The sequence below is a fragment of the Xenopus laevis genome, chromosome 1L, assembly GCF_017654675.1.
Source record: "Xenopus laevis strain J_2021 chromosome 1L, Xenopus_laevis_v10.1, whole genome shotgun sequence".
Classification (NCBI taxonomy): Eukaryota; Metazoa; Chordata; class Amphibia; order Anura; family Pipidae; genus Xenopus; species Xenopus laevis.
In genome coordinates, this window is record NC_054371.1 from 44,626,316 (window position 1) to 44,653,390 (window position 27,075).

Sequence of the window (27,075 nt, forward strand, 5' to 3'; positions counted from 1 at the left end):
ATTTAGGACTTTGATAAATGGGCCTCTTGGAGTATTCGAATGAAAACCTTACAACATCATCAATCAATCAATCAATCATGTAACTTGTCTTGTTTTCTTTACCCTTATTGATTATACCTTCTCGCAGTTTTGCTTTATAGAAGGAATACCAAACTTTGATAGCCATAGATGTTGTTTGCTTCAGCTCCCTGAATCCCCAGTATGTAAAAGAGAGAATTTGTAGGACCCCTTTTTAACCATATAAAGATAAAAATAATTAAAATTTCCCAGAATGCAAGACAAACTTGTCATTGAGGAACAGACAAAAAGATGAACAATGCAATTTTAGACATTCATTTACTTATATTTAGTGACATCTAGTGGTTCCATAGACACTTTTCACTGTAAAGAAACCATTCTTTCAGACTGCAATGCATCTGTTTCATTAATAGACTTCCCTTGAAATTGTCCCTGGAGGTGGACATTGAAAGTACTGTTTTTATTTTTGCTGATGATACTAAATTGTGCAGAATGCAGAATGCTGCCACTCTGCAGAGAGATTTGTAAAAATTGGAAAACTGGCCAGCAAACTGGAAGGAGAACTTATTAAACCCCAAGACAATAGTAGATTATAATAAGGGTGATCAGTCTGGATGCCCAGGGCCCATGGCTGCACAAATGCTCATTATTATCTGCCCCGCATTTAGCCTTTCTGGTTTTGACAGGGCTGTCTGTTTTAAACCTACTGCCTGGTCTTTATTGGTGTAAAAATCTGAAATATTTCTTTCTATCATGCAGTTTTTGAGATCATAGCCCCACCCCCGACATCACCAGACCTGCCCCCAATGCCACAGTCCCGCCCTGTAATGTCATCCACCTGCCCACTGACCTTATCTGCCTGCCCCCTTTGTCCATCTTTCACTGCTGGAATGCTGGTGGCTCTGGTGATATTAGATAGAGATAGGCTATAGCTGATGATACATGGAAAAAAATGTTTAAATGTTGTAGAGGACACCAGGGCTGGGTCCTTAACGGGAGGTATATTTCCCCATTATTTGAGCTGTAGCCTCTTTAAGCAGTGTGTGTCAGGGAAGGAGTCTGGGGAGTATTTGGCAGTAACACCAGCTGCTCTATTTTCTTAGTTTCAGGGCCCGGACTCTCGAATGGGAGGGAAGGTACAGGATGGGCCTTCCCATTCCACCCAGGTACACACCTGACTTTTACTGCCCCCCAGGAGGAATAAAGAGGAATCACAGGTGCAATTGGGGGAGAATGATGGTGCCCGCAGCCGATGAGCTGCAATTCTATCTAGAGTGTGTTAAAAGGATTAAAACCTTTGTGTACAGAGGACTGTGAAAGAAAGCCGGCTGATATTGGACAGTGCTGGTTTTGTTGTGTGGCCTCAAGTGGACTGAACAGGCCTACTTTGGACACTGAGAAAACCAAAGGACTTTGGAAGCAAGCTGTTTTGTTATATTTTCATTTACTTTCTGCTGACTAAAAGCTACTTTGAGTTCAGTTTCTAAATAAATTGACTTTTCTCTAAGAAACTGTGTACTGCGTGCTGGCTGCGATTCCCCCTCAATATTACAATGTACATGAGTAGATATAAATAAGTAAAAATGGACAAAGGAGATCATAGAGCAAGAAAAGTGGAGCCTAAGTGTGTAGGAGTAAAGAATAAACAATGGAGTGGTGAGGAAATAGTTGCACATGAGGATTTGAAAAACAGATGTTAAAGGGATTCTGTCATGATTTTTATGATGTAGTTGTAATTTCTAAATTACACTGCAAATAATTCACTCTACCATCTAAAATGTCATTCCTAACCCAAAAAGTAGATATTTTTTTTAGTTGTAATATCGGTGTGTAGGCAGCCATCTCAGGTCATTTTGCCTTGTCATGTGCTTTAAAGGGATACTGTCATGGGAAAAAAATTTTTTTCAAAATGAATCAGTTAATAGTGCTGCTCCAGCAGAATTCTGCACTGAAATCCATTTCTCAAAAGAGCAAACAGATTTTTTTATATTCAATTTTGAAATCTGCCATGGGGCTAGACATTTTGTCAATTTCCCAGCTGCCCCTGGTCATGTGACTTGTGCCTGCACGTTAGGAGAGAAATGCTTTTTGGCAGGCTGCTGTTTTTCCTTCTCAATGTAACTGAATGTGTCTCAGTGGGACATGGGTTTTTACTATTGAGTGCTGTTCTTAGATCTACCAGGCAGCTGTTATCTTGTGTTAGGGAGCTGCTATCTGGTTACCTTCCCATTGTTCTTTTGTTTGGCTGCTGGGGGGAAAAGGGAGGGGGGTGATATCACTCTAACTTGCAGTACAGCAGTAAAGAGTGATTGAAGTTTATCAGAGCACAAGTCACATGACTTGGGGCAGCTGGGAAATTGACAAAATGTCTAGCCCCATGTTAGATTTCAAAATTGAATATAAAAAAATCTGTTTGCTCTTTTGAGAAATGGATTTCAGTGCAGAATTCTGCTGGAGCAGCACTATTAACTGATTCATTTTGAAAAAAATTTTTTTCCCATGACAGTATCCCTTTAAGAAACAGCCAGCACTTGATGGAACTGCTTTCTGTTTTTCGTACTCAATGTAACTGAATATGTTGCAGTGGGATCTGGATTTTACTATTGAGTGCTGTCCTTATATCTACCTGGCAGCTGTTATTTTATGTCATCTGGTTACCTTCCCATTGTTTTGTTGTTAGGCTGCTGGGGGGGAGGTGGGGGTGATATCACTGCAACTCGCAGTACAGCAGTAAAGAGTGACTGAAGTTTATCAGAGCACAACTCACATGAATGGGGGCAGCTGGGATACTTACAATATGTCAGATTTCAAAATTAAAAAAATCTGTTTGTTCTTTTGAGAAACGAACTTCAATGCAGAAGTCTGGAGCAGCACTATAAACTGATGCAAAAACATGTTTTCCCATGACAGTATCCCTTTAAGAGTGGAATAAATGTTAGATTTATATAATATAATTAGAGTGTCAGAGAATATTGCTCCTAACCCTGTGTCATTACAACCTTTCTCTCACTGTATAAAATGTGCTTGGGGTGGAAGTATTCAATGACTTTCACTGCAGGACATACCAGTTCTAAATGCCTTCACTTGATTATGTGCTGTGGATATTGAATTTAAATGTCAATTATTATCTGACACCCAACTGCTGCATGAAGACAGAATGAAGAGAAACAGATGCTGAGAGAGGGATAGTGAAAATGCACTTGATTATTTCAGAAACAATGCAAAAAAATGTATTGTATTTACAAAGTTTCTCATTTCAGTATGCTGAAGCTTTTATTACATTTTCCTGATAGTTCCCCTTTAGGAACAAGTTTTATTAAGCGGGGGAAATTCACTCTCTTACCTGCAATTAAGCTTTTACCTTTACCCCCCCCAACATGTTAAAATCAGTATTCAATCAGATTCAGTCTAGAACACAAAGGAAGCATTGTATCCCATCCAGATATGGAACAATTATCTTTAAATCAGTTTTAATATTATGTCACATTACTGACTTCCTTCTTACACGCAACATCTGAAGATGTTTTGAAGGGTAATTTCCTTACAAACCAGCCTCTCAGCTCATCCTCTCCCCCTAATTGCTCAAGATGACTCCAACCAGAAACCACTGCAGGTCCATGTGTAACTGTGTCTGCCCTGTAGTAACTGTTGAGCTGTGCCCCTGCGCTGCTGCAATGGTATCTTCCAGCATGAACCCAAGGTGATGATGTCACCCAAGTGGCCAACTGTCTTTTGGGACCATTGATGAGAGAGGAGTGTTGGTGAGAGACCTGCGAGTTTTTTTTTGCTTTCAAACAGATTCTGAGCGTGAAATTTCAGAGATTTTCGTACCTGAGCCCTCTAGGAGTGGGAGAGAAGGAGACAGAGGAGCATTAAGAAGAAAGGATCATCATCAAGAGAAGATGGAGAAGAGACAACGAGGTAAAGTGACATCCCTATTGGGAAATGCTGTTTAACTGTCACTTGCCCCTGTTGTGTTTCCACTATTTCCTTTTTGGGGAGTTTTATATTTATTGTTTGTTGTCTTGCTGAGATGTGGATTCGTTTTTCTGCTATTTTGTATGTGGAACCAAATGTTATTATCTAGCAGGGATCTCCCTCATCTTTTATGCACAAAGATATCCATGTTACCTGCACATGTAACAGTATGTAGGAAATAATGATTTGTTACTGAATTCTCCCTACTCTGTGTGAATCAGTTTGTATTATTTATTTAGGGAATGGGGATCTTTAGTGGGAAATCCCATTTTAATTATGACAGATACTTATTGCATTTACCATTTATTTGTCTATGTAATCGTCATATATAACATTTATATTTTGTCAAAGGAAGAGATTGGCAGATTCAATTATCCATGCATTTTAATATATTACTGTATATATATATTGTATATATTATTATTAATTATTATTATTAATAATAATAGAGAATAATAGAGATTAATAATAATAGAGAATATTTATGACAATTGACAAAATAACAACCAATGAGTAATGTCTGCTGTAGGATGAAAGCAAAAATTTAGTTCTCAAAAAGAGCTAAAAATTTTATATTTTTTATATCTTTTCCATCTCAATGAATAGGAAAAAAACACTGCATACAGTATAGCCCCCCACCCAAAAGAGAGGACATCTTGGAAAAAATCAAATGATGTTGCTATGGGAAAGTCTGTCTCACTAGGGCCCATGTATGACACTCTTACACCTATGGAATTGGTCAGTGCAGATAACACACTGTACTTTGTGCCAGATTAAAACAACAGACCCTTTTATTATCTTCCAGTGTGTGTGTATTTATAATACTACCTGTTTCTATGGTAATTGGATAATATGACATTTCAATTTCACACAGAACATAAGTTTATCTCAACAGATAAAAGATACATGTGTCTGTTTTTCCCACAGGACCTCAAATTAGCCCACTGGATGTCCACAACTACAACTTCCATTCCATTCTTGGGCAAGGAGAATTTCGGAAAAGTGAGTGATTTCCTAAGACAGATACTTTATTATTGTAAATGCTAATCATCATCATCATTTATTTATATAGCGCTGTCAAGATACGTAGTGCTTTACTGCAGTTATAGCAGTATAACTAAGTATAACTAAATAAATAAATCTAGGAGTGGTTACAAATACAGCTTTGTGTTTTTATAGAGGTATTCTTTAACTGACATGATTAAATTCTACTTATGGTATCTTTATTATTTTACTTAATCTATTTCTGTTTCTCCCAGAGTCCCATAATTAGTATTGAATAAAACCTTTAATACTCATTTCTCGGTGTATTTCACAGGTTATGTTGGCTTCACTTGCCAACAGGACAGTGGCCATGAAGGTGATAAAGAAGAGTCCTGAATGCAATTACAACAGCATCAGGATAGAGGCCAGTGTGCTCATGATGCTTGGCAATATTTTTATTAACATTTTCCTTCCTACAGGTAAGTATAGTTATTAACTATTAGTTATAGTTACGGTTAACTGTTTGAAGTGAATGGTGTGTGAGTGAATGTGAGATATGAAAGGTCAAGGGTGTAACAAGAGGGCAAGGGGGTCTAATAATCAATCTGCTTTGCCTTCATACACATGTCTGTTGAACCCATACCCTGATATTAATGCTTATAGTCAATATTCATCCATGCAGGAAGGGTTCTTTTTCCCCATTAAATGGTTTTTTTTTTATATATCTTTCTGCAGATGAACTAGAAGTTTATTAAGAATGAATTGATTAAAGGGTAAACTTCATAGACATGAGTAAGCCTCACTATTTCCTTATAATATTATTTATTGACTGTTACTATATTATTAGGCCCAGTGAGGAATGTTACACCCGGAGTGAATGGTCAGTAACAGGGTTGAAGCCTTGACGTGGCGTTACTGCTCACATGTGTAAACATGTGCTAATTCAACCAATTGTAAGACATTATGTGTCGTATTGATGCATTGTCAGAACTGCAGTATCTTTAGTCAGAGCAGAATTTCTTCTGGTACAATTGCAGTTTACAGATGTTGTAAACCCAAGTTTAACATTTTTCCATAAGAAAGGCATAATTAATTCTAATCAACTTCACAATATAGATGAACTTAAAATATTTCATGATTTTAACTTTCGATTCCGCCTTTTCTAAAGCATTTATCTTTCTCTTCAGACCAGGTCTGGACTGGGACTCAAAATAGGCCCTGGTATTTCAAGTACAGGTATAGGATCCATTTTCTGGAAACTCATTATCCAGAAAGCTTCAAATTATGGGAAGGCCATCTCTCATAATCCTTACTGAAGAAAAAAACATACTATATGATTTTCTAGTAGACTTAAGGTATAAAGATCCAAATCATGGAAATATCCCTTATCTGAAACACGACAGGTCCCAGGTATTCTGGATAACAGATCCCACACCTGTATTTGCAGGTCCGTAGTACAAATCTGCTGCCCCCGCAGCCCTGTAAAACATTAATGATTTCCCATAATACAATGCTGTTTGCCTTTCTATAGCAGGCTCAGGCTGATCAGTTTACAGAATGAAATAAATTTGAGCACTACTTGTGTTTATGGCAGACAATGCCCAGTACAATGATAGAAGAGTCAGCTGGAGATATTTTAAAGTGGTGCCACCCAGTTTAGTGATTTTGTCACTGTATGCATGATGTTTCATAAGTAAATGTGCCGCTAGCTCAAATTAAGGCCATGCATAAGAAGAATTTAGCATTGTAATAATCCCCACACAGTTTACCTGCTCAGTGGTTGGACAAGTACACATGTACTGTGTACACTAGACTGTCTGTTATCCTCATTTAGCACCACCCCATGGCCAATGCCGTTTACATGGAGTTGTGTTTTAATGACTGTTAAATGATGGCAACACCACAAGGTGTGACACACAATACATTGTTTTATTTTATTTTATGTGTGTTAAGGGGTTAGGGGGCAACTGGTAGTAGAGCAATTTTTTTATTGAGCACCAATGGTTGTACAGACTGTTTCTTGGGAGTTACATTGATAACATCAAGATGCGGGAACAAATTATACTGATTAAGCTGTAGATGGCTACAAACAACTTACATGCCAGATAGGAAAAACAAGAAGTCAAGTTACAATTGACTATTACAAAAGCGCTCTGAATATGAGGCTAGCAGAGAAGCTGGTCTGCAGAGAGAAGAGTACAATCATCAAGTTGACTAGAAACTATAGTAAAAATAATCAATAAAGAAAGAAAGAAAGAAAGAAAGAAGGAAAACATGGAATCCCTCCATCATTTAATTGGGCCAAACCATGTAGGTACAACTGAGGATAAGAAATAACCCGGGTATAAGTTGCTGATACAATAACATGACATAATAATGGGGTTGCGTTGTTTTCATACTGAAGTATCTCATGATAATAAAAACTTTCTGTTGACCAGCTTGGGACCCTTTTTTTGTGTGCATTATGATTAACAAGTTCCTTTTTTGATGATATTTCCAGATGTAGGTCTACAGTATTTTAATGGTTTACATCAAGTGCACCCAGACAACCTGCTTTCTTTATAGTTACACCCAGGGCCGGATTTACATAGTGTGTGCCCCTAGGCACGCTGCCATTTGTTGCCCCTGTCCCCTCCCCTTTATTAGTGCAAATTTTCATCATCATCTGGACCGGAGCAATGGGGATTTAAAAAATTATTATATCTCCAGCGCATCCCCAGTGTTTTTGAACCAATGTGGGTGTGGCTGGGCAGCTTGCCGCCCCCCTAAAATCCTGCCGCCCTAGGCCTGGGCCTTGGTGGCCTTTCCACAAATCCGGGCCTGGTTACACCACTGGTTCAAGTGAGCATTTCATGACTGACACCGTTGTGGTCCCCATGACTTTCTGTTCAGTTTTCAGCCTTGTAAAACCCAAACATTAATCTGGCCAAATAAAAAAAAACAAATAGCAAGATACTCACTCACCTTGACATGACTTAGTTATTATTATAGCAGTTAATTTCTTGTTATTATAAAAACAGAAATAAGCAAATCAATAAAAAATAAGAAATACATACCTCCCAACTGTCCCGTTTATAGAGGGACAATCCCTCTTTTGACAGCTCAACCTACAGTCCCTCGTTTGTACTGGAAAGCCCCGTTTTTCTCTGTACTGAACAGCCAGAAAAAGAAACAAAGTTTCTAACTTAATTGGCTTTTGGCAGAGAGCCCAGAACAGCCACAACAGAAGATAAGATACATTTGTAACAATTCAAATGTATCTAGATAAGCAATCTAGATAAGCAAATAAGTAATTTTAACAATATAATATAAGATAACAGATCCCTTGGGAAAAGTAAGACTCACAGCTTTAAGGGCAATTCATCTTCATTAACAAAACTGTAATAACTGGAAAAAAAACCACAGAAATATGTTAAAACTTTTATAACCTGCAAATCTTGTAAAATGAAAATGAACATTTGGCCACAAAAACAGGCATGGTCAAAAAAATTTTTTTGCCACGCAACTTTTTTGTCCCTCTTTTGATTTCCAAAATGTTGGGAGGTATGGAAATAGTTTTTCTAAATGAGCATTGCTGTAATTCAGAGCTTTCTGGATAACTGATTTCTGCATAATAGATGTCATACCTGATTGGTCTTAAATGTCTGGCAGAATAGATAGAGGTAGGGTTTCCAGCCGTGTGGGTTTCAACTGGACATCTCAGTTTGTCAAAAGGGCTGTCTGTTCAAAACTTTCTGTCCCATTTAAAACATTGCAACAACTGGACAGAAATCCAACCATTTGCATATAAGTGATGTAATCAGGGCCACATTTACATATCTCGTGCGCCTAGGCCCTCTGTTGTTCGTCGCCCCGTCTCCTCCCTTTTATTCGCTCAAATTTTCATCATCGGGATTGAAGCAATGGGGATTGGCGCACAGGAAATTTAAATATCTATCATATCTCCTGCACATCCCCAGTGTTTCTAAATCAATGTGGGTGTGGTTGGACAGCATGCCTCCCCCTAAAATCCTGCCGCCCTAGGCCCGGGCCTTGGTGGCCTCTCCACAAATCTGGGCCTGGATGTGAGAACCCTGACCCAGCATCATAGCTCCATGACATCATTGTGCCTACCTCTGATGTCATCATGCCCAACCCAAGATCACTGCTCCACCCTCAACGCTATCTGCCCCGCCCCCATTGTTCAGGTTTAGCGACCAGCAAAGGTGGCAACCCTATGCCTGTTCCTACATCACTGCCCCACCCCCAATGCTATCAGCTGCTCCCCCGTGTTCGGGTTCAGCCACCAGCAAAGGTGGCAACAAAACAATCCCAATTCCATGTGCAATTCTTTCCGTCAATGTAATCGCCAGTCAAGGCCTGTCGGCAAAACATAACGGAGCACCAGTTAGTGAGCTCTAAACAAATGCTGCAAAACGAACCCCCATATGTAATAAAAGGTGCTAAGTTTGCCCAGGAGCAGTAACTCATAGTAACCAATAAGATGTTTGCTTTTAAACATGTGACCAGTAAATCCGACCTGCAGATTGGTTGCTATGGGTTAATGCTCCTGGGCAGTAGTGTTATGTATTACAGAACCGCCTAAGTGTACGGGCATTAAAAACTAAGTTCATATCTTCCCCCACGGCTAAACTGTACAGCTTCCAATTCACTGCGCGATTCACCGTATCTCCCGCGAAAATCCTCTAGATGGCGCTGGCTGCTCGAGGCTAGACAGGACTCCTGCCCCCTATACGCAGCGTCAATTTTTTTTTTTTTTAGTAAAGCGTCTCGCGCTTCCCTGGTTGTGCAGGGAAACTGGAGTGTTTCCGTCTCCACTCGGGGTCGCTAATCGGAATTCAATATGGCTGATGGACAGGCGGGAGTCTGAAGGCTACGGTAACCGGGCAGGAGTAGAGATACAGTTACAAGGTGACGACGAGAGGGGATGTGTGCGTGTGTTCATGGCTGCCGTCTCCCTGTTTATTCACAATGATGTACTTGTAGATTGTGAGTTCCCGTTATGGGCCAGGTGTGCACTTGGGAGCAGTATGTGACCTGCCAAGAGAAACTGCACAGGCCCCACATTGAAGTTGCTTGTTCGGATTCCCTCAGTCTGTTATGTATGGGCCTGTGATAAGGGGGTGCACATAGGGCTGACTGGTCTGGAATAGCAGCAGGTGTGATAGGGCTGAGTGCGGAGGGATTTGTGTGTGTGCGCACGGGAGAGAGGTTACTGCTTCAAGTTCTTAAAAACATTAATAGGGACATAACTGGAATCCCAGCGTCTCTCTAACGGGAGCTCCCTTTCTATCTGTGTGTGTTGGGCTCTCCCAGTAGCTTATCAACTTTGGAGGTAAAAGTCCCTCCTTGACTATAGAGACATTCAAAACAGGTCCTGGCATTTAATGAGGCCCACACAGACTCAACCCCATCAAAAATAAAATAAAGCACAAACCTTTAGCAAAATATCCAGTATCCCCTGTCCAACGCTGGGCCTTAAAACCTGAAATCTTTGCTGCATCAGTCAGCCAGTTATAATTCACAGAACATATAGGGGGGAATGTAATTAAAGTCGCAAACAGAAAAACAATTCGCACCAATAAGAATAAAAATCCACATCTCGCAATGTAATATTGTTTCTTAAACTGTTATTGCATTGCAAATTTTAACTGCACACTCTGAAAGATGTTGTTCACCTTTAAATTAACTTTTTTAGTATGATCTAGAGAGTGATATTCTGAGACAATGTACAATTGTTTTTCATTATTTAGCTTTTTATTTAGCACCTCTCTAGCTTGCCATTTTAGCAATCTGGTTGCTAGGGCCCAAATTACACTAGCAACCATGCACTGTTTTGAATAAGAGACTGGAATATGAATAGGAGGAGCGCTGAACAGAAAGAGGAGTAATAAAAAGGAGCAAAAACAATACATTCGAAGCCTTACAGAACATTTGTTTTTAGATGGGGTCGGTGACCCCCATTTGAAAGCTGGGAAGAGTCAGAAGAAGAAGGCAAATAACTGAGAAATAATAAATAAACAATGAAGACCAGTTGAAAAGTTGCTTAGAATTAGCCATTCTATAACATACTAAAAGTTAATTTTAAGGAGAACCACCCCTTTATGAAGTGCTTGAAGGTGTCATAATCTTTTGGAGCAAACATAACGACTTTTTCAGTAGGAGAAGTTTTATTACATTGACTGCCCATTGGCGCAAACTAAAATTTGCACATGGTCTTCCACTGTCGGAAGTGGTCGCTAAGCAGTTTCCGGGTTCGCAAAAGCTATATTAAATTTGCACAAAGCAAAATTAGTTTGCACAAAGGCATCACTTTTTGCATTGCGAATAGTTTTTCCGTTACCAACTTTTATTACATTCCCCCAAACTAGTAATTAACCACTGAACCACACACCTCACCCATTAAAACTTTATTACTTGAGTATCTATAATAGCAGATAGGCTATAGCTACCGCACAGACTGGGCCATACACATACATACTCTGGTGACATTGTTGAAGCTGATCTGGTCCTCACTTTAAGGGGACACTGTCATGGGAAATCATGTTTTTTTTTTTTCCAAAACACATTAGTTTATAGTGCTGCTACAGTAGACTAGTATGTACTGATATCCATTAAAAAAAAGTTTATTTAATTTTGAAATCTAACAGGGGGCTAGACTTATTACCGGTTTCCCAGGAGTCCCCAATCATGTGACTTGTGCTCAGATAAACTTCAGTCACTCTTTACTGATGTACTGCAAAATTGAGTATTACCCCCCCCCCCCCAGCAGCCTAACAACAGAACAATGGGAAGGTAACCAGATAGCAGCTCCCTAAAACAAGATAACAGCTGCCTGGTAGATCTAAGAACAACACTCAATAGTAAAATCCAGGTCCCACTGAGACACAATCAGTTACATTGAGTAGGAGAAACAGCCTGCCAGAAAGCAGTTCCATCCTAAAGTGCTGGCTCTTTCTGAAAGCACATGACCAGGCAAAATGACCTAAGTTGACTGCCTACACACCAAGGTTACAACTTAAAAAAAAAAATACTGTTTCCGTAATGAAATTTTACATGGTAGAGTGAATTGTTTGCAGTGTAAACCGTTTAATTTAGAAATAAAAACTACACCATAAAAATCACGACAGAATCCCTTTAACTATGCATGCTTTTAGTTGAAGGCTGTCACTAAAGAGCTGCGGAGCTATAATGAAGCCTCCAGACATGGTGGTTGCCAACTTGCAAGTTCTATTTTGCCTTTTTTTTTTTAACAGGTGTGTTCAGTTGGGGTGTTATAGGGGAGTGTGCGGTTGGTGCTATTCAGGTGGAGGGAAGGGAAACTTATGAATAGATGCCTTCCATTGTCCTTTCAACAAATACATTTTTGAAAAGGGATTTTCATTGAAAGTATGAAAATATTCCTGAATATAAATAATTGAAACCAAAAATTCGCCAGATTTTTTCATCCACATTGGAAGCCTTGATATTCTGCAGCTTCAATAACAAATACATGTTGGGCTGTTAATTCTATTAAAGGGGTTGTTCACCTTTAAATTAACTTTTAGTATGTTGTAGAGAGTGATATTCTGAGACAATTTAGAGTTGGTTTATTATTATTTGTGGTTTTGAGGTATTTAGCTTTTTGCTCTGCAGCTCGACAGTTTACAATGTTGGCAGTTTGGTTGCTAGGGCCCAAATTACCCTACCAACCATGCATAGATTTGAATAGAGCTTGAATATGAATAGGAGAGGGCCTGACTAAAAAGGTGTATTAACAATAAATTTGTAGCCTTACCATAAGGCTGCTCTATTAGCCTGCAACTGTGGTTGGCGATAACATTTTTATCCAACATGTGCCCTTTAAAGTAATGAAAATATCATGTACTGTTGCCCTGCACTGGTAAAACTGATGTGTTTGCTTCAGAAACACTACTATAGTTCATATAAACAAGCTACTCTGTAGCAATGGTGGAAATTGAAAAAAGTCTATATGGCACAGGTTAAATAGTGGATAACAGATAACATTCTGTTCTACAGAGCTTATCTGCTGTGTAACCTGAGCCTTTTCTCCTTTGAATGGCTGCCCCCATTGCTACACAGCAGCTTATTTATATAAACTATAGTAGTGTTTCTGAAGCAAACACAGCAGTTTTACTAGCGCAGTGCAACACTACATTATATTTTTATTAATATATAAAACACTTTAATGTTTTGATGTCACTGTTCCTTTAACTACAATGCAATGCTTTGGAGCAGTCTACAGACACCAGCGCAAAGCAGAATTTTACTACACTAGGAACTGGGCATATAAGGTGGAAATCCTAACGGGAGCTCCCTCCTGGTGCGGGTAGCCTGGTGCTGGTGGGGTTTGTAAGAAGAAAAAACTACTGTTATCCCCAACCGGAATGCTGGCCCTATTAGCCTGCAACTTTGGTTGGGGATAACATTTTTACCCAACAGGTAGAATTGCCACCTTTTCTGGAAAAAATACTGGCCTTCCTATATATTTATCTTTTTTCCCTATTAATAACATTGGGATCAGTCATCATTTTTACTGGCCAGGCCGGTACAATAGCAGCCTGGTGGCAACCCTACCAACAGGTGCCCTTTACATCACTTTCTTTTTTTGGGTGTTACTGTTCGTTGAATGTGAATGGATTGGACTGCTGCTGGCTTGGGCTACAGAGGGAAGCTGCCTGCCGGCGGGGCTGTACAGAGGCTCCAGCTTACGCTTCATGGGAAGCAGCCTCTGTATTCACTGCTGGTGTTGCAATGGCTCAAGAAGTGCGAGTGTGAATAGAGCGGGTTGTAGAGCAGGTTATAGAGCGGGTTGTAAGCAGGTTACAGAGCGGGTTATAGAGCAGGCTATAGAGCTGATTAGGCTCCCATGCAGTTTGCTTTGCCGCCTCAGAGCGGCGGGTTTTTTCTTTTCGCGGACTAATGAGACAGGTCTGGCGGGATTCCGTCGCTTCCTGCTGATTGTTCTGTGCTCTGGTCACACAGTCGCAGGACAGTAGGGGCGAGCGCACCGGGATCCCAGGCAGCTGCTGCAGCTAGGAGCGATTACGCCGCAGGTAGGAGCGATTACATCGCAGCTCAGTTCTCAGGCGGGTGCAGCTTAACCGGCAGACTGACTGCTCTGCTAATGGAATAGATCGTGTAGCATTCGCCAATGCGCCGCTGCCACCGGCAATATATTGTTTTATTAAACGCCGGGAAGCCTATATATATATATATATATATGTATCATATTTAATTGTGTTTAGTACAGACTCTGTATATTCAATGGGTTTAGAACTTCACAGGGTAACTTTGCCAAGCAGACTGTTTACATGTAGAGCACCTGACTTGTTGCCATGGATACAACCAACACTGCTTCTTTCTGCTCCAAACAAGTACAGGTAAGGGACCTGTTATCCAGAATGCTCGGGACCTGGGGTTTTCCGGATAACGGATCATTCCGTAATTTGGGTCTTCATGTCTTAAATATACTAGAAATTCATTTAAACATTAAATAAACCCAACAGGCTGGTTTTGCTTCCAATAAGGATTAATTATATCTCAGTTGGGATCAAGTACAAGCTACTGTTTTATTATTACAGAGAAAAAGATCATTTTTAAAAATTTGGATTATTTGGATAAAATGGAGTCTATGGGAGACAGCCATTCCGTAATTCGGAGCTTTCTGGATTTTGGGTTTCCGGATACCTGTACAACTATATATTACTGTCATGTAACCACTTTAATGATAAACATTTGGCGTTTAAAATGTTTTATTAAAAAAGTGATGCAGATTGACTTGACGCACATAAGTTGTGTGTGTTCATAATATAACTACACCTACCTACCCCCCCCCCACACACACCTACCTACCTACCTAAGAGATTAAAGGGGTTGTTCACCGTTGAGGGAATTTAAAGGTGGTTATTTTATTTCAACATTATATGCTACAAACTCTGATCAAATCTGCTCAGGTTTTAAGTCTTATTTATTATTACTTCTTCCTGAAAATTAGCTGTGCTGGAAAAAAAAATCAGGTTTTCATGATTTTTTCGAATTTTTCACCAGAAAACTGATTTCTTATGCTTTTTTTTGCCTGAAAACTTCGGGGTAATGATGAAACCCAGCTCACATCAAAAAATCATTGGACTTCTCCCATTGAATTATATGCAACCTCTACAGGTCTGATGTGTCAGATTTTCTTATTTGGACTTTTCCATCCTCGGGGTTTAATAAATTCCCAAAAATTTGTAATTTTTTTTTTAAAAGTTCCGTTTTATAAAAAAAAAAAAATTCACTAATTTTTCAGGATTTTTGCATACAGTGTGTAGTAAATAACCCACTTAGTGTGTTACCGAATATCTAATTCCTAGCAACCTTGCAATTGGTCTTATATCATTATTTACAGGTTATATTTTTTAAGTTATTTGCCTTACCTTTCTGCCTCTTTCCATCTTTCAAATAGGGATCACTGACCCCATCTAAAGTTCTAATTTTTTTTTTTTTTTTTTTACTCACAAATTGCTCATTTATATAAAAAAAATAATATACTACGAATAAACTATTGTTTAACATAAGTAATTTCTTGACCATAAAATGCAGGAGAGCAGTTTTGTCAGTGGGAGGAAGGTTTCTGATCATTTTGTCAGCTTTTCAGATTGAATGGGAAGCTGGGTTTATTTATTCTTTGCCAAACAAAATAGGTTTTATTTGCCTTGGTTAAACTGTGGGTATAGAAAACAAGAGTGGTAGTCTACATTTTTTTTAAGAGCTATTGGAAATATTTTATTGTTTGTCTGAAGACCCAGTTTGCACCTACTTGTATTAGTTCATGTTTGTGTATAATTAAATGCATCTAAAAACTGCTTTTCTTTTGAGTAACGAAGGGAAATCCATTCAACGCAGCTTTGAAATATACATAAATTAAAACACTTCAGTAGTTTAAAGTTATTTTTAATTGCATTTGAAAGCCTCGCTTGGTTATGCTTTTCTGGGTCTGACTAGAAACAATGTAACAGGACTCAGGTCTCCTGCAGGTCGGTTAATCAGCTGGATTGCAATGTTCTTTCAGGAATTAGAGCCAGGATTGCAGAGAATTTAAATAGACTGATACTGGTTTTGGCAGCAATTACATTTACAAATAGCGGTGCATACATTGAAAATCTGTAAATCATTTTACATTAATGTTAAATTAAAAACGTATATTTTCTTTACTCCACAGGCCTATTTCTGAGAAATTCTGCAAACCATGGCTACAGGAGGAGGTCCACCAGACGAGGCTTTGAGCGACCAGGATTTACCTAACTGGAGTCATGAGTCTCTTGATGACAGGCTAAATAATATGGTAGACACTTTTACATCTTTAAACCACCTTTATTTCTCTCATGCCAATAAGACTATGTTAAATGGACAATAATAACCCTTTTTGTGTGATATTGTAAAATGATTTTCATTGAATATATCCTATACATGATTTAGGAGACTTCAGATACCCCAACAGTAGCATGCTTGTCCTCTACCTACCCATGTTTATTCTCCAAATGCACCTTATACTGCACATACCCAAGCTTCTTTACTGAATCCTCCAGCACCAATGATCTGTTCCAAGTGTCTCAACACCAATTCCTAACTTTCTTCTCAATTTCCCAGCAACACCAGGGACCCACTCCTCTACTAGTTTCACTGTCTCTCCATTTGCCCATTGCATCTCTTTACCTTCTAGTGCTTCCCATGTGAATGTCCCATCACCAGTGCTCCGGTCCATCCTCCAGCTCTTGATTCTCCTTTAAATCCCTGAATACCAACATACCACATCCCAGTCTCACCTGACATGTGCTGATATCAAGCTTTAGCAAGGCAATATAATTGGTAAAACTCTAAAATGTATCCGTAACATGTCATTTGCTAAAATACAGTTTAGTGGAATGACTTTAGTTGTCCGGCTCATGTTTTGTAAAGGCAGTTAAGAGGATCACAGCAAATGTTAATCTGTGATCCATTGCTGAATAATCAGTTTTTATTCAAATTATTTTAGCACTCATTTTTTTTTTATGTTGTATTCTTTCATTATATGATTGTTTTACTATTCAAGCACTGGAATGGGCAGAAGAAGGGAAACCGATCAGCAGAGAAAAACAAGAAAAAGTTTGTGGAGTGTGACTTACGCCTTACAAATGATATTTCTCCCGAGTCATCTCCTGGTGTTGGTCGGAGGAGAGCCAGAACACCACACACCTTTCCACACACCAGATATGTTTCTCAAATGTCTGTTCCAGAGCAGGCCGAACTGGAAAAGCTCAAACAGAAAATCAATTTTAGTGATTTGGATCAGGTATGTTCAGCTATCCCTTAGCACCAGATTTCCTCCAATTCTGGGCTTATAAAAGTTTTGAAAACAATTTAGCAATTTTTATTTTGCTCTAAATATAATTTTATTTCTGCAGAGGAGCATTGGAAGTGATTCTCAAGGCAGAGCTACTGCTGCAAACAATAAACGTCAGCTTGCTGATAACCGCAAGCCATTTAACTTCCTTCCATCGCAGTTAAACACAAACAAGGAGAAGTCGAAAAGTCCACCAAAGAGGGAAGCCAGTACTCGTTCTTTGACAAAGGATTTTCTGGCATCTGCTTTAAATAAAGATTTCTTATCAAATTCCCAAGCCTTCCTGGAAGAAGAAAGTAAGAGGGAACCAGCTATCGACAGTAGTCAGGTAGGGTTTCATATTCTAAGTTAAACTATGTGTATTTAAAAGTGAAAGTTGTAGACAATTACAAATGGTATCAACAGGCCATAATGCAATTTGTTTACATGTACATGAACTTATTACATTCAGGAAACAACGAAGAGGCCCGTTTATCAAAGTTCAAATTTATCTCATTATTTTCTGAAAAATGCTCCGACCAAATCCGCATATAGTTTTTCCCCTTATGTATCAATTGATTTAAAAAAAACAAAAAAACAAATTGTACGAATTTTTCGGATTTTCCTCCCGAAAACTCAGCTTTTTACTTATTTTTGCCCGAAAACCACAAAATATTTGGATTATTGCACGAAACCCAGCTCAGATCAAGATATCTTCGGGACTTCTTCCATTGACTTATATGCAACCTCGGCAGTTCTGAGATGCCGGATTTTCAGATTTAGACTTTTTCCATCATCGGGGTATAATAAACCCTGAAAGATTTGTGTTTTTTTTCCCACTAAAAATTCAGTTTTTAAAGTAAAAATAACACATTTTTCAGGTTTTTGCCATTCGGGGTTTAATAAATAACCCCCTTAGTGTCAAATTAGTAAATAATCATTTTGATTTAAAATTATTTTGATTTAAAGTTTTCTTTTCACACTCCGGACGACAGGGTTGTGCTCCAGTCAACGCTTTCTAGGTGATTGGAAAGAAGATCCTTGTTGCATCTTTGTTTAATATCCGTGACTTGCAGATGGAAATGCTCAGAGCCGTTTTTTTCATGATTCTAATCACCAATTGTAAATTTTACGCGCAATAAGTCTGATTGTATATTAGGCTTCTGTTTCAGATACTTGTTTCCTGTAGCTGCCATTACAAAGTCCTTTTAATGAAATTAATTCATTAACACAGCCCAAAACTAAGTGGAAGATCTGGGAGGAGATAAAATGTACTATTCTTAAAGGGGAACTATAGCGGAAATGAAAATTTAATATAAGTTTCATTATCCTGAAATACTCTATACAGAGACATGATGTCTGGTGATTTTAATAGAGTGAGCTCTAATACATCTTCTAGGCAAAAGGAGCCACCCTATAAGATATATTGGATCTATGGTATGAGACCTGTTATCCAGAATGCTCAGGTCCTGGGAACTCACGGATAACGTATCTTTCCATAATTTGGATCTTCATACCTTTAGTCTACTAGAAAATCCTTTAAACATTAAATAAACCCAATAGGCTGGTTTTGCCTCCAATAAGTATTAATTATATATTAATTGGGATCAAGTACAAGCTACTGTTTTATTATTACAAGAGAAAAGGAAAGAACTTTTGGATTATTTGGATAAAATGGAGTCTATGGGAGACAGCCATTCCGTTATTCGGAGCATTCTAGATAATGGGTTTCCGGATAACAGATCCCATATCTGTACCAAAAGAAGCATCTACTATAGACTGCATGTGCCTCACTCAAGTGAATGGTCTTGGAGATTGGCGTTTTCTTCCAGTCAGGCCTGCAGCAATCACAGATGCTCAAATACCATGTGTCTAATGTTTCAGAAAAGGGATTTGGTTCCTCATTGCTATAGCCTTCTTTATCTCATACACATAGAGATCAGCTCGTTTGGCAATATCCCCAAACAAGCGGACCTCTCCCCGATATGCCCACCTTGAGGTGGGCGATATCGCGCTGATCCGATATTGGGCCCTAGGGCCCAACGATCGCATAATAATGAAAGGAATATGGGCGGTCGGATCACGGGACTGCATCAACGAACAGATGCGGTCTGCAATCCGATGGGATCTTTAGCCCTGCCCGATTGACATCTGGCCAACGCCTGCACGGATCTGCACTGGTCAGCATTAAGGTGGCCATAGACATAACAATTATGATCTTTCTTGGAAAAGATCTTTCCAAGAAAGACCATTTATTTCAATACACACGTGTAGAGCTGAATCGTCTGATATACAGGTAGAAACAATAGAATTCTACCTGTATCTTAAGATTCAGCACTAACAATGGCTATGTTTGTGTGCCTTCAAAGGCACCCAAACATCAAGCCGTCCGATTTCCAAGTTTTCTGCCAATATCGGTCGACTCTTTTCCCGACATACACGCACCGAATTTTGTACGATATTAACTGTGCGTCTATGGCCACCTTTACTGTTAGTCAAATTGGTGCTTCAGTGCTACCTCTGTTGATGAAATGGGATGCAAAGTGACCGTTTCTGTCTCATTTTCTGCCATCTCAATACACCACATGTGCGAGTGGCCATAGTAGTACAAAGTGGTGATCAGTAGATTCTCATTAAATAAAATATACTTTCCCCGTGCCTCCTCCCCTGTGCCTAACAACAACAAAAATACAAAAGACCACATGATGGTATTATTTTGTACTATTTATTACATTATTTGAATATAAATATCTGCACATATTTAAAACAACTTATTTTTCTAAATAATAAGAAAGGACAAATACAGTATTTCTACATGTGCTCTGAGCAGAGACTATTCCCAGTTGCCTGTGTATGTTTAAATGGGAGTTGCCATAGTATTTCTTTGATTAGATACTAGAGCATTCAGTATTCATTTCAATAGTCCTTTTCTGTGCAGTTGAAGTTATCAACACTGAAGGAAATAAAATATTTTTCCTTTTTAGATATTTTTTAACTTTCGATTTTTTTGACTGAAATCGTCATAATAAATGTCCATTTGTTAGCAGAGTTTCATCACAACGAAGAAAAACCCCTTTATCTACACTCTCGTGCATTTTTCTATAGGTTGTGAGTAGACTTGTTCAGATTCGTGACTATATCACCAAGGCCAGTTCCCTGAGAGATGATCTTGTTCAGAAAAAAGATTTGTCTGTCAATGTTGAACGATTATCAAACTTAATTGAACACCTGAAATTCCAGGAAAAGTCTTACCTTAAATTCCTTCAAAAGATGCTTGTAAGTGTGACTTTTATTGAATATGTTACACAGTATGCCTTGAATGCATGTGGGCTGCTATGTTTTAGCACTGCTTCCCAATTGTATTCTTATTCTGATTCATCACTTGGTTGTTTATGCTAATGCAATATTTCAGGCTAGCGAAAATGAGGAGGAGGATGTTCGGACAGTAGATTCAGCAGTTGGATCTGGTTCTGTTGTTGAAAGCACATTATTAAACTTTGATGTGCCGTCTGAAGCTTCAGACACCACGGTAAGCAGCTCTCTAAGCCGGTAGCTAAACAAAATGAAATGGAGATCGGGAAGGGATACTATGATCATAGTTGTTCACCTTGGAGGTAACTTTCAGTATGATGCAGAGAGTGATATTCTAAGACAATTTGCAATTGGTTTTAATTTTTTATTATTTGTGGTTTTTGAATTATTTAGCTTTTTATTCAGCAGCTGTCCAGTTTGCAATTTTGGCAATCTGGTTGCTAGGCTCAAAATTATCCTAGCAACCATACACTGATTTCAATAAGAGACTGGAATATGAATAGGAGAGGCCTGAATAGAAAGATGAGTAATAAAATGTAGCAATAACAATAAATGTGTAGCTTTACAGAGCATTTGCTTTTAGATGGGGGTCAGTGACCCCCATTTTGAAAGCTGGAAAGAGAAGGCAAATAATTCAAAAACTCATAAAAATAAATACTGAAGACTGATACTGCTTAGAATTAGCCATTCTATAACATTCTAAAAGTTAACTTAAAGGTGAACCACCCCTTTGAACTGTTTCATTTTGTACACAAGCTGTAATAGTTTTGATATTCTTTGTCATATCAGAAGATTTGATGTATTTCTGTAATTTATGGCAATAGCACACTCTAAGTTTTGTTGCCTATGGATTTTCTCACGGACAGGCAACAAACGCCGGCAAAGACCCATCCATGGACCTTGTAATCTGTCAGACCCTGCTAGTGTAATCATGTTAGCTTTCAAAAATGTGTAAGCATAATGTGGGAACGGGAATACGTTATGGAGAAAGAATCATGAAAAATGGCATAATGGTTCTTGAACAGAGATTTGGGGTAAGGTGCAAGGGTAGAACCCCAGGAGTTCTAGGCAGGGACATCAGAAAGATTACTTGTTTATGGCTGGATCTTCCATAAGCAAAAGGTAGGACTGCCACCAGAGTACCAGGAAATACATTTCCCTATACAAGCTCAGAAAGTGTTTAGGATGTTTCCAAATGCAAAGTGTCATATGATACCACCTATGAGCCAGTAGTTGGGATTGTATGGGATTTACTTAACTGTTTGTGCAAAGATTCAGAGGCGCGTAGTCTGTATATTCTGTTTGGTTAAAACACAATTAACTATTCAATGTATAAGTGGGGTTTAATACACAGATATACATTAGATACTGCAAGTTGTATGATAATTTCAAGACTGGATCTGCATTTTGTATACTTACGGTACCTCAAATTTACCTGTTCGATTTTGGATTTTCCACAAAAACCTCAGTTCACCTCCTAATCACATCAGTTGTGCTCCCCGTGTCTTCCGCCTGCTTCAATGAAAAAACGCCTGCGCCAATGCACTCACGAGTAAACTTCAGGCGACTTCGGAAATCAAAGCGCCGCGAGTGCGTTGCCGCAGGCGTTTTTTCATTGAAGCAGGTGGAAGACGTGGGGAAGCAGTTCAGGGAGATTAGTTGCCCCAAAGAAGAGCCGATTAGTCGCCGGGCAACTAAATCTGCCTGTGTGCCCCTGCACTTAGCAAGGAGAGGAACAGTGAATTCAGCTTCTCAGAATTGGTTATTTTTAAAGAAACTGTACAAAATGTCTAAAGTACATTGCAAATATGCTCCTTTTAATGTTTACAAGCAGCACATTATTTGCCTTTACATCCCCTTTAAACTCATAACAATGTTAGAGAGAACCATTCCCTACTAATCTCCCATACACTGATCCGTGCACTCCAAAATGCTCCAGCCTCTAACTTAGGGGAACCACTTTTACATACTTTTTTAAGCAAACCCCTTTTTTTGTAAGCGAATGGCTAGCAGTGTATTGAATTTCAGGTAAAAACTCCTGGTCAGTTATATAAATCTTCGTATATGTGTGTGCAAATCTGCAGTTATAATTGCACATGCACATATACAAAGATTTATATAATTGTGGGTTTTCACATAATCAAAAATAGATTTATATAACTGTGAGATTGCATAGAATATATAATCCCATAGCGTGATATACACAGATGTGGAGTTTGGTATTGTATTTTTACAAATATGGGTGTTGTTTTTTTGCCCATTCAGATATACCAGCTACAAGTGTTGGTTATAGGGGGATAATGATTTTAGCCATAATGCAGTTTTTATTAAACAGCGGACGTTGTGTTCACAGTGAGAGCACAGGCAGTTGTTACTGATGGTTGGGATCCTCACTATTGTGGGTTTGCACGTACAACAAAATTGGATAATATCATTTTTTTTTGGAATTTATACTAATGCGGTTTTGCACAAGTTATAGTGAGACACACATTGATGTGGGGGTGATATTGAATTTTTAGTCTATTAAGATCATACAGGCATGGAGGTAAATTGACAACATAACTTGTTACCGGACCGACCGTTGATGAACAATTATCCACATAGCATGGAGTCTGTGTTGTTTGCATCGGCAGACTGATTGTTAATCTTGTATGGTTGGTGGATATGCCATTTATATTAAGCAATTGAGCATAGCAGCAATGACTAACCTAAGCAATACATTATAGTTATATTGGCTACTACTGCTGGTTACAGGTTGGAAACATTTTATTATAAATTGCTACATAGTATTCTTAGCTTATCTATTGAATTTACATTGAGTTTGTGAGTCAGCGGCTCGTTGCGGAATATGGGAAGCGAGCGTTGCAGTTGGTTCATACAGATCACAGTGATTTTGTAATGAAACATTGAATAAGGCAGTTTTGGTAGCGAACATTCATTATGAGAGTGGTATGATGAATTGTTTTAAATTTTGTTTATAGATTAAATACGGTAGATATTTATAAATCTTGTAAGTTTGAATTATTTTTGTATTTTTCTGTCTCTCAGAACTGAATCTCTCTCTGATGTTTCTGCTTGCCATTTTATCAATATATTTACAATGGAATTTGATGTATTCCCTTGTGTAGCAAGCCACCATTTTGGTATGAACCTGGAATATATATTTATATAAAAAATATAATTGAGTACAGGTATGGAATCCTTTATCCGGAAACCCTTATCCAGAAAGCTCCAAATTATGGGTATACTCAAATAAATAGACCTTTTTAAAAATGATTTCCTTTTTCTCTGTAATAAAACCGTACCTTTACTTGATCCCATCTGAGGTGTAATGTATCATTATGGGAGGCAGAACGATCTATTGGGTTTCATTAATGTTTCAATGATTTTTTAATAGACTTCTGGTATAGAGATCTAAATTACAGAAAGATCCCTTGTCCTAAAAAACCCTCCTCTAGAGCTTTCTGGAAATTGATTGAATAAAAAACCCCAAAAGTTTCATTTAGTCATTTTATATTTGCGATGCACTGAATCACTCAGACTAAATGTGTTTATAATCTATAAAGATGTGAAAACCTGCCTTTCCATACGGTACAGTGTAATGTTTATTTAACCCATTCTTCAGGCCTTATTGATTCACATTCCCCTGTAAAAAGACAATAGGTGTACTTTACAATGCCCCACGCAAAGTATAAAAAAAGGCTGCAATCGGGCAATTTTTTGCCCTCTGCCTACTGCTTCAAGCATTGTGCAAATAGCAGCAGTGTTCAATTTGAGGGGCTGATCGGGAAGGCACATAGGTTCATTATGCAATTTTTGCAAGTTCCTTTTCATTGGGCTCTTTTACCTTACCATGATTTTAGTTATGACTCCCAACAAATAGCACTCCTATATTAAATTCTCTGTAACCGTCTTTAAGTTCTAGGCGACACCTCTTGTCAGTTATAGCTCGATGACAGCACCAGGTTCTTGCTTAATATTGTTTAAGGGCATGTACAATGGATGATTTTAATTTACAAAATATTTCCCTTTATGTTCTGCTTCTCAACAATCTAAAATTTACTTTGAAGTGATTTTATTGGCATCCCATATCTTGCTTTCATGCCATCGCCTATTTCTCCTATGTGTGATCCAAAATGTATACTTTTTAAATATTATTAAAGGGATACTGTCATGGAAAAAATGTTTTTTTTTTTCAAAATGCATCAGTTAATAGTGCTACTCCAGCAGAATTCAGCACTGAAATCCATTTCTCAAGAGTAAACAGATTTTTTTTTTTATATTTAATTTTGAAATCTGACATGGGGGCTAGACATATTGTCCGTTTCCCAGCTGCCCCCCAGTCATGTGACTTGTGCTCTGATAAACGTCAGTCACTCTTTACTGCTGTACTGCAAGTTGCAGTGATATCACCCCCCAAACTTTCCCCCTCCAGAAGCCCGAACAATGGGAAGTAACCAGATAGCCGCTCCCTAACACAAGATAACAGCTGCCTGGTAGATCTAAGAACAACAATCAATAGTAAAATCCAGGTCCCAATGCGACACATTCAGTTACATTGAGTAGGAGAAACAACAGGCTGCCAGAAAGCAGTTCCATCCTAAAGTGCTGGATCTTTCTGAAAGCACATGACCAGGCAAATGACCTGAGATGGCTGCCTACACGCCAATATTACAACTAAAAAAAATACACTTTCTTGTTCAGTTTTTTATGGTAAAGTGAATTATTTGCAGTGTCAACAGTGTAATTTAGAAGTAGTGCTACTAATATTCTGGAGGGAAAGCTTGAGCTTTTCCTTAACTCTGAGCAAAGAAGTAAAGTGAAGTATATTTACACCTAAAAATAAAGAGCACTTCATATAATCTACTTCGATTCAATCTTGTTTGATTTTTATCCTGATATTGTTGCTTAAACTATAGAAACTCTTACTCTAAATTGCTTTTGTGTGCTGTATTGACATAATGACATAATATCAAAGGCTATTGTGATACTAAACTCTATAGTTAGTATAGGTATGGGTATATAATTTAATTAAAAGTAGAGGGGTATGTGTATGGATGCTGGGTTTTCATTTGGAGGGGTTGAACTTGATTGACTTGTCTTTTTTCAACCCAATTTAACTATGTAACTATTGGTGTTGTACAACTTTGACGATTTCTGTCCTGCGCCTCACACTAATGGTAGCATGACACGTCCTCGTTGGATACATCAGTTTGTTATGATGACTTCTTTGAGCTGTTGAACCATATTTTCCCCTTTTTTGGGTGACTCACTGTTACTGCTTGGTAACATTTACCAACATTTGTTAAATTGGCCCTGAAGTGTGCAGCCCCACACATAAAACAAGATATTAGGCAACTGGTGCCCGTTGTATGTATTGCAACTCAAGAATAACTAGAATAAAGGAAGCATGAAAGTTGTTTGTGGCTTTCAGATCCCTTCTGGCCTTTTATCTATTTAAAGGGGTTGTTCACCTTTAAATTAACTTTTAATGTGACGCAGAGAGTGAAATTCTGAGACAATTTGCAGTTGGTTTTCATTTATTTGTGGTTTTTGAAGTTTGCAATTTCAGCAATTTGGTTGCTAGGGTCCAAATTGCCCTAGCAACCATGCATTGATTTGAATAAGAGACTGTAATATGAATATGAAAGGGCCTCAATAGTAATAAAAAGTAACAATAGCCTTACAGAGCATTTGTTTATTAGATGGGGTCAGTGACATGAAAGCTGGAAAGTCAGAAGAAGACGGCATCATTCAAAAAATATTAAAAATAAATAATAAAGACCAATTGAAAAGTTGCTTAGAATTGGAAACTATGCTAAAAGTCAACGTGAAAGTGAAGCACCCCTTTAACCGATCTTCACAGGCTATTCCATCCTTTGTGTGAAAAATTCAAATTTTATGGCTTTCTGGCTGGATCTTAATGGACAAGATACGGTGCCATTATGTTAGACACTAACCCCGTGCATTAAATCAACTTTTTTTCTCCTGGTCGGAAACCTTTTTTTTTTTGTAACTAAGTGTCTCGCTGTCTTTCTCATATTTGTCAAGGATCCCCCAACTTATTGGAGAACAGGCCTAGGGGAAAAAAGTTACAGGTTTAGTTCACTGGAGGGCCCAATGAAATAGACTTTTCCTGTTCTTTAAAGTAGAATAGTTAATAAGGAAATATTTATGGCATACTTTATGTTATAATTTCTGACATTGTTTGCTTTGGATATGTCTCTTAACAGAATCTTTCTTTTTCCTCTAGGGAGTAGATCCTCGGCAAGAGGCAAAGGAAGAATTAAAGAACATGAAGAAGCAGCATGCATTGCTTACTAGGATGCTTCAACAGCAAGAACAACTCCGGACACTAAAGGGAAGACAGGCAGCCTTACTTGCATTACAGCACAAGGCTGAACAAGCTATTGCTAAAATGGACGAATCTGGTAAAATAC

General features: G+C 38.4%; 1 protein-coding gene across 6 annotated transcripts in view; it reads left to right on the forward strand.

The window, feature by feature from the left end:
* Positions 1–9,730: 9,730 nt before the first annotated feature.
* Positions 9,731–27,075, forward strand: part of pcm1.L (pericentriolar material 1 L homeolog) — a 54,925-nt gene continuing 37,580 nt past the window's right edge. Inside the window, exons 1-7 of one of the 6 annotated variants that reach the window (XM_018231350.2) lie at positions 9,731–9,891; positions 16,184–16,306; positions 17,054–17,293; positions 17,406–17,672; positions 20,429–20,599; positions 20,736–20,852; positions 26,889–27,066. In XM_018231350.2, the coding sequence (XP_018086839.1) occupies positions 16,211–16,306; positions 17,054–17,293; positions 17,406–17,672; positions 20,429–20,599; positions 20,736–20,852; positions 26,889–27,066 (1,069 nt within the window). In that variant the 5' untranslated portion in view covers positions 9,731–9,891; positions 16,184–16,210. 6 annotated transcript variants of the gene reach the window in all.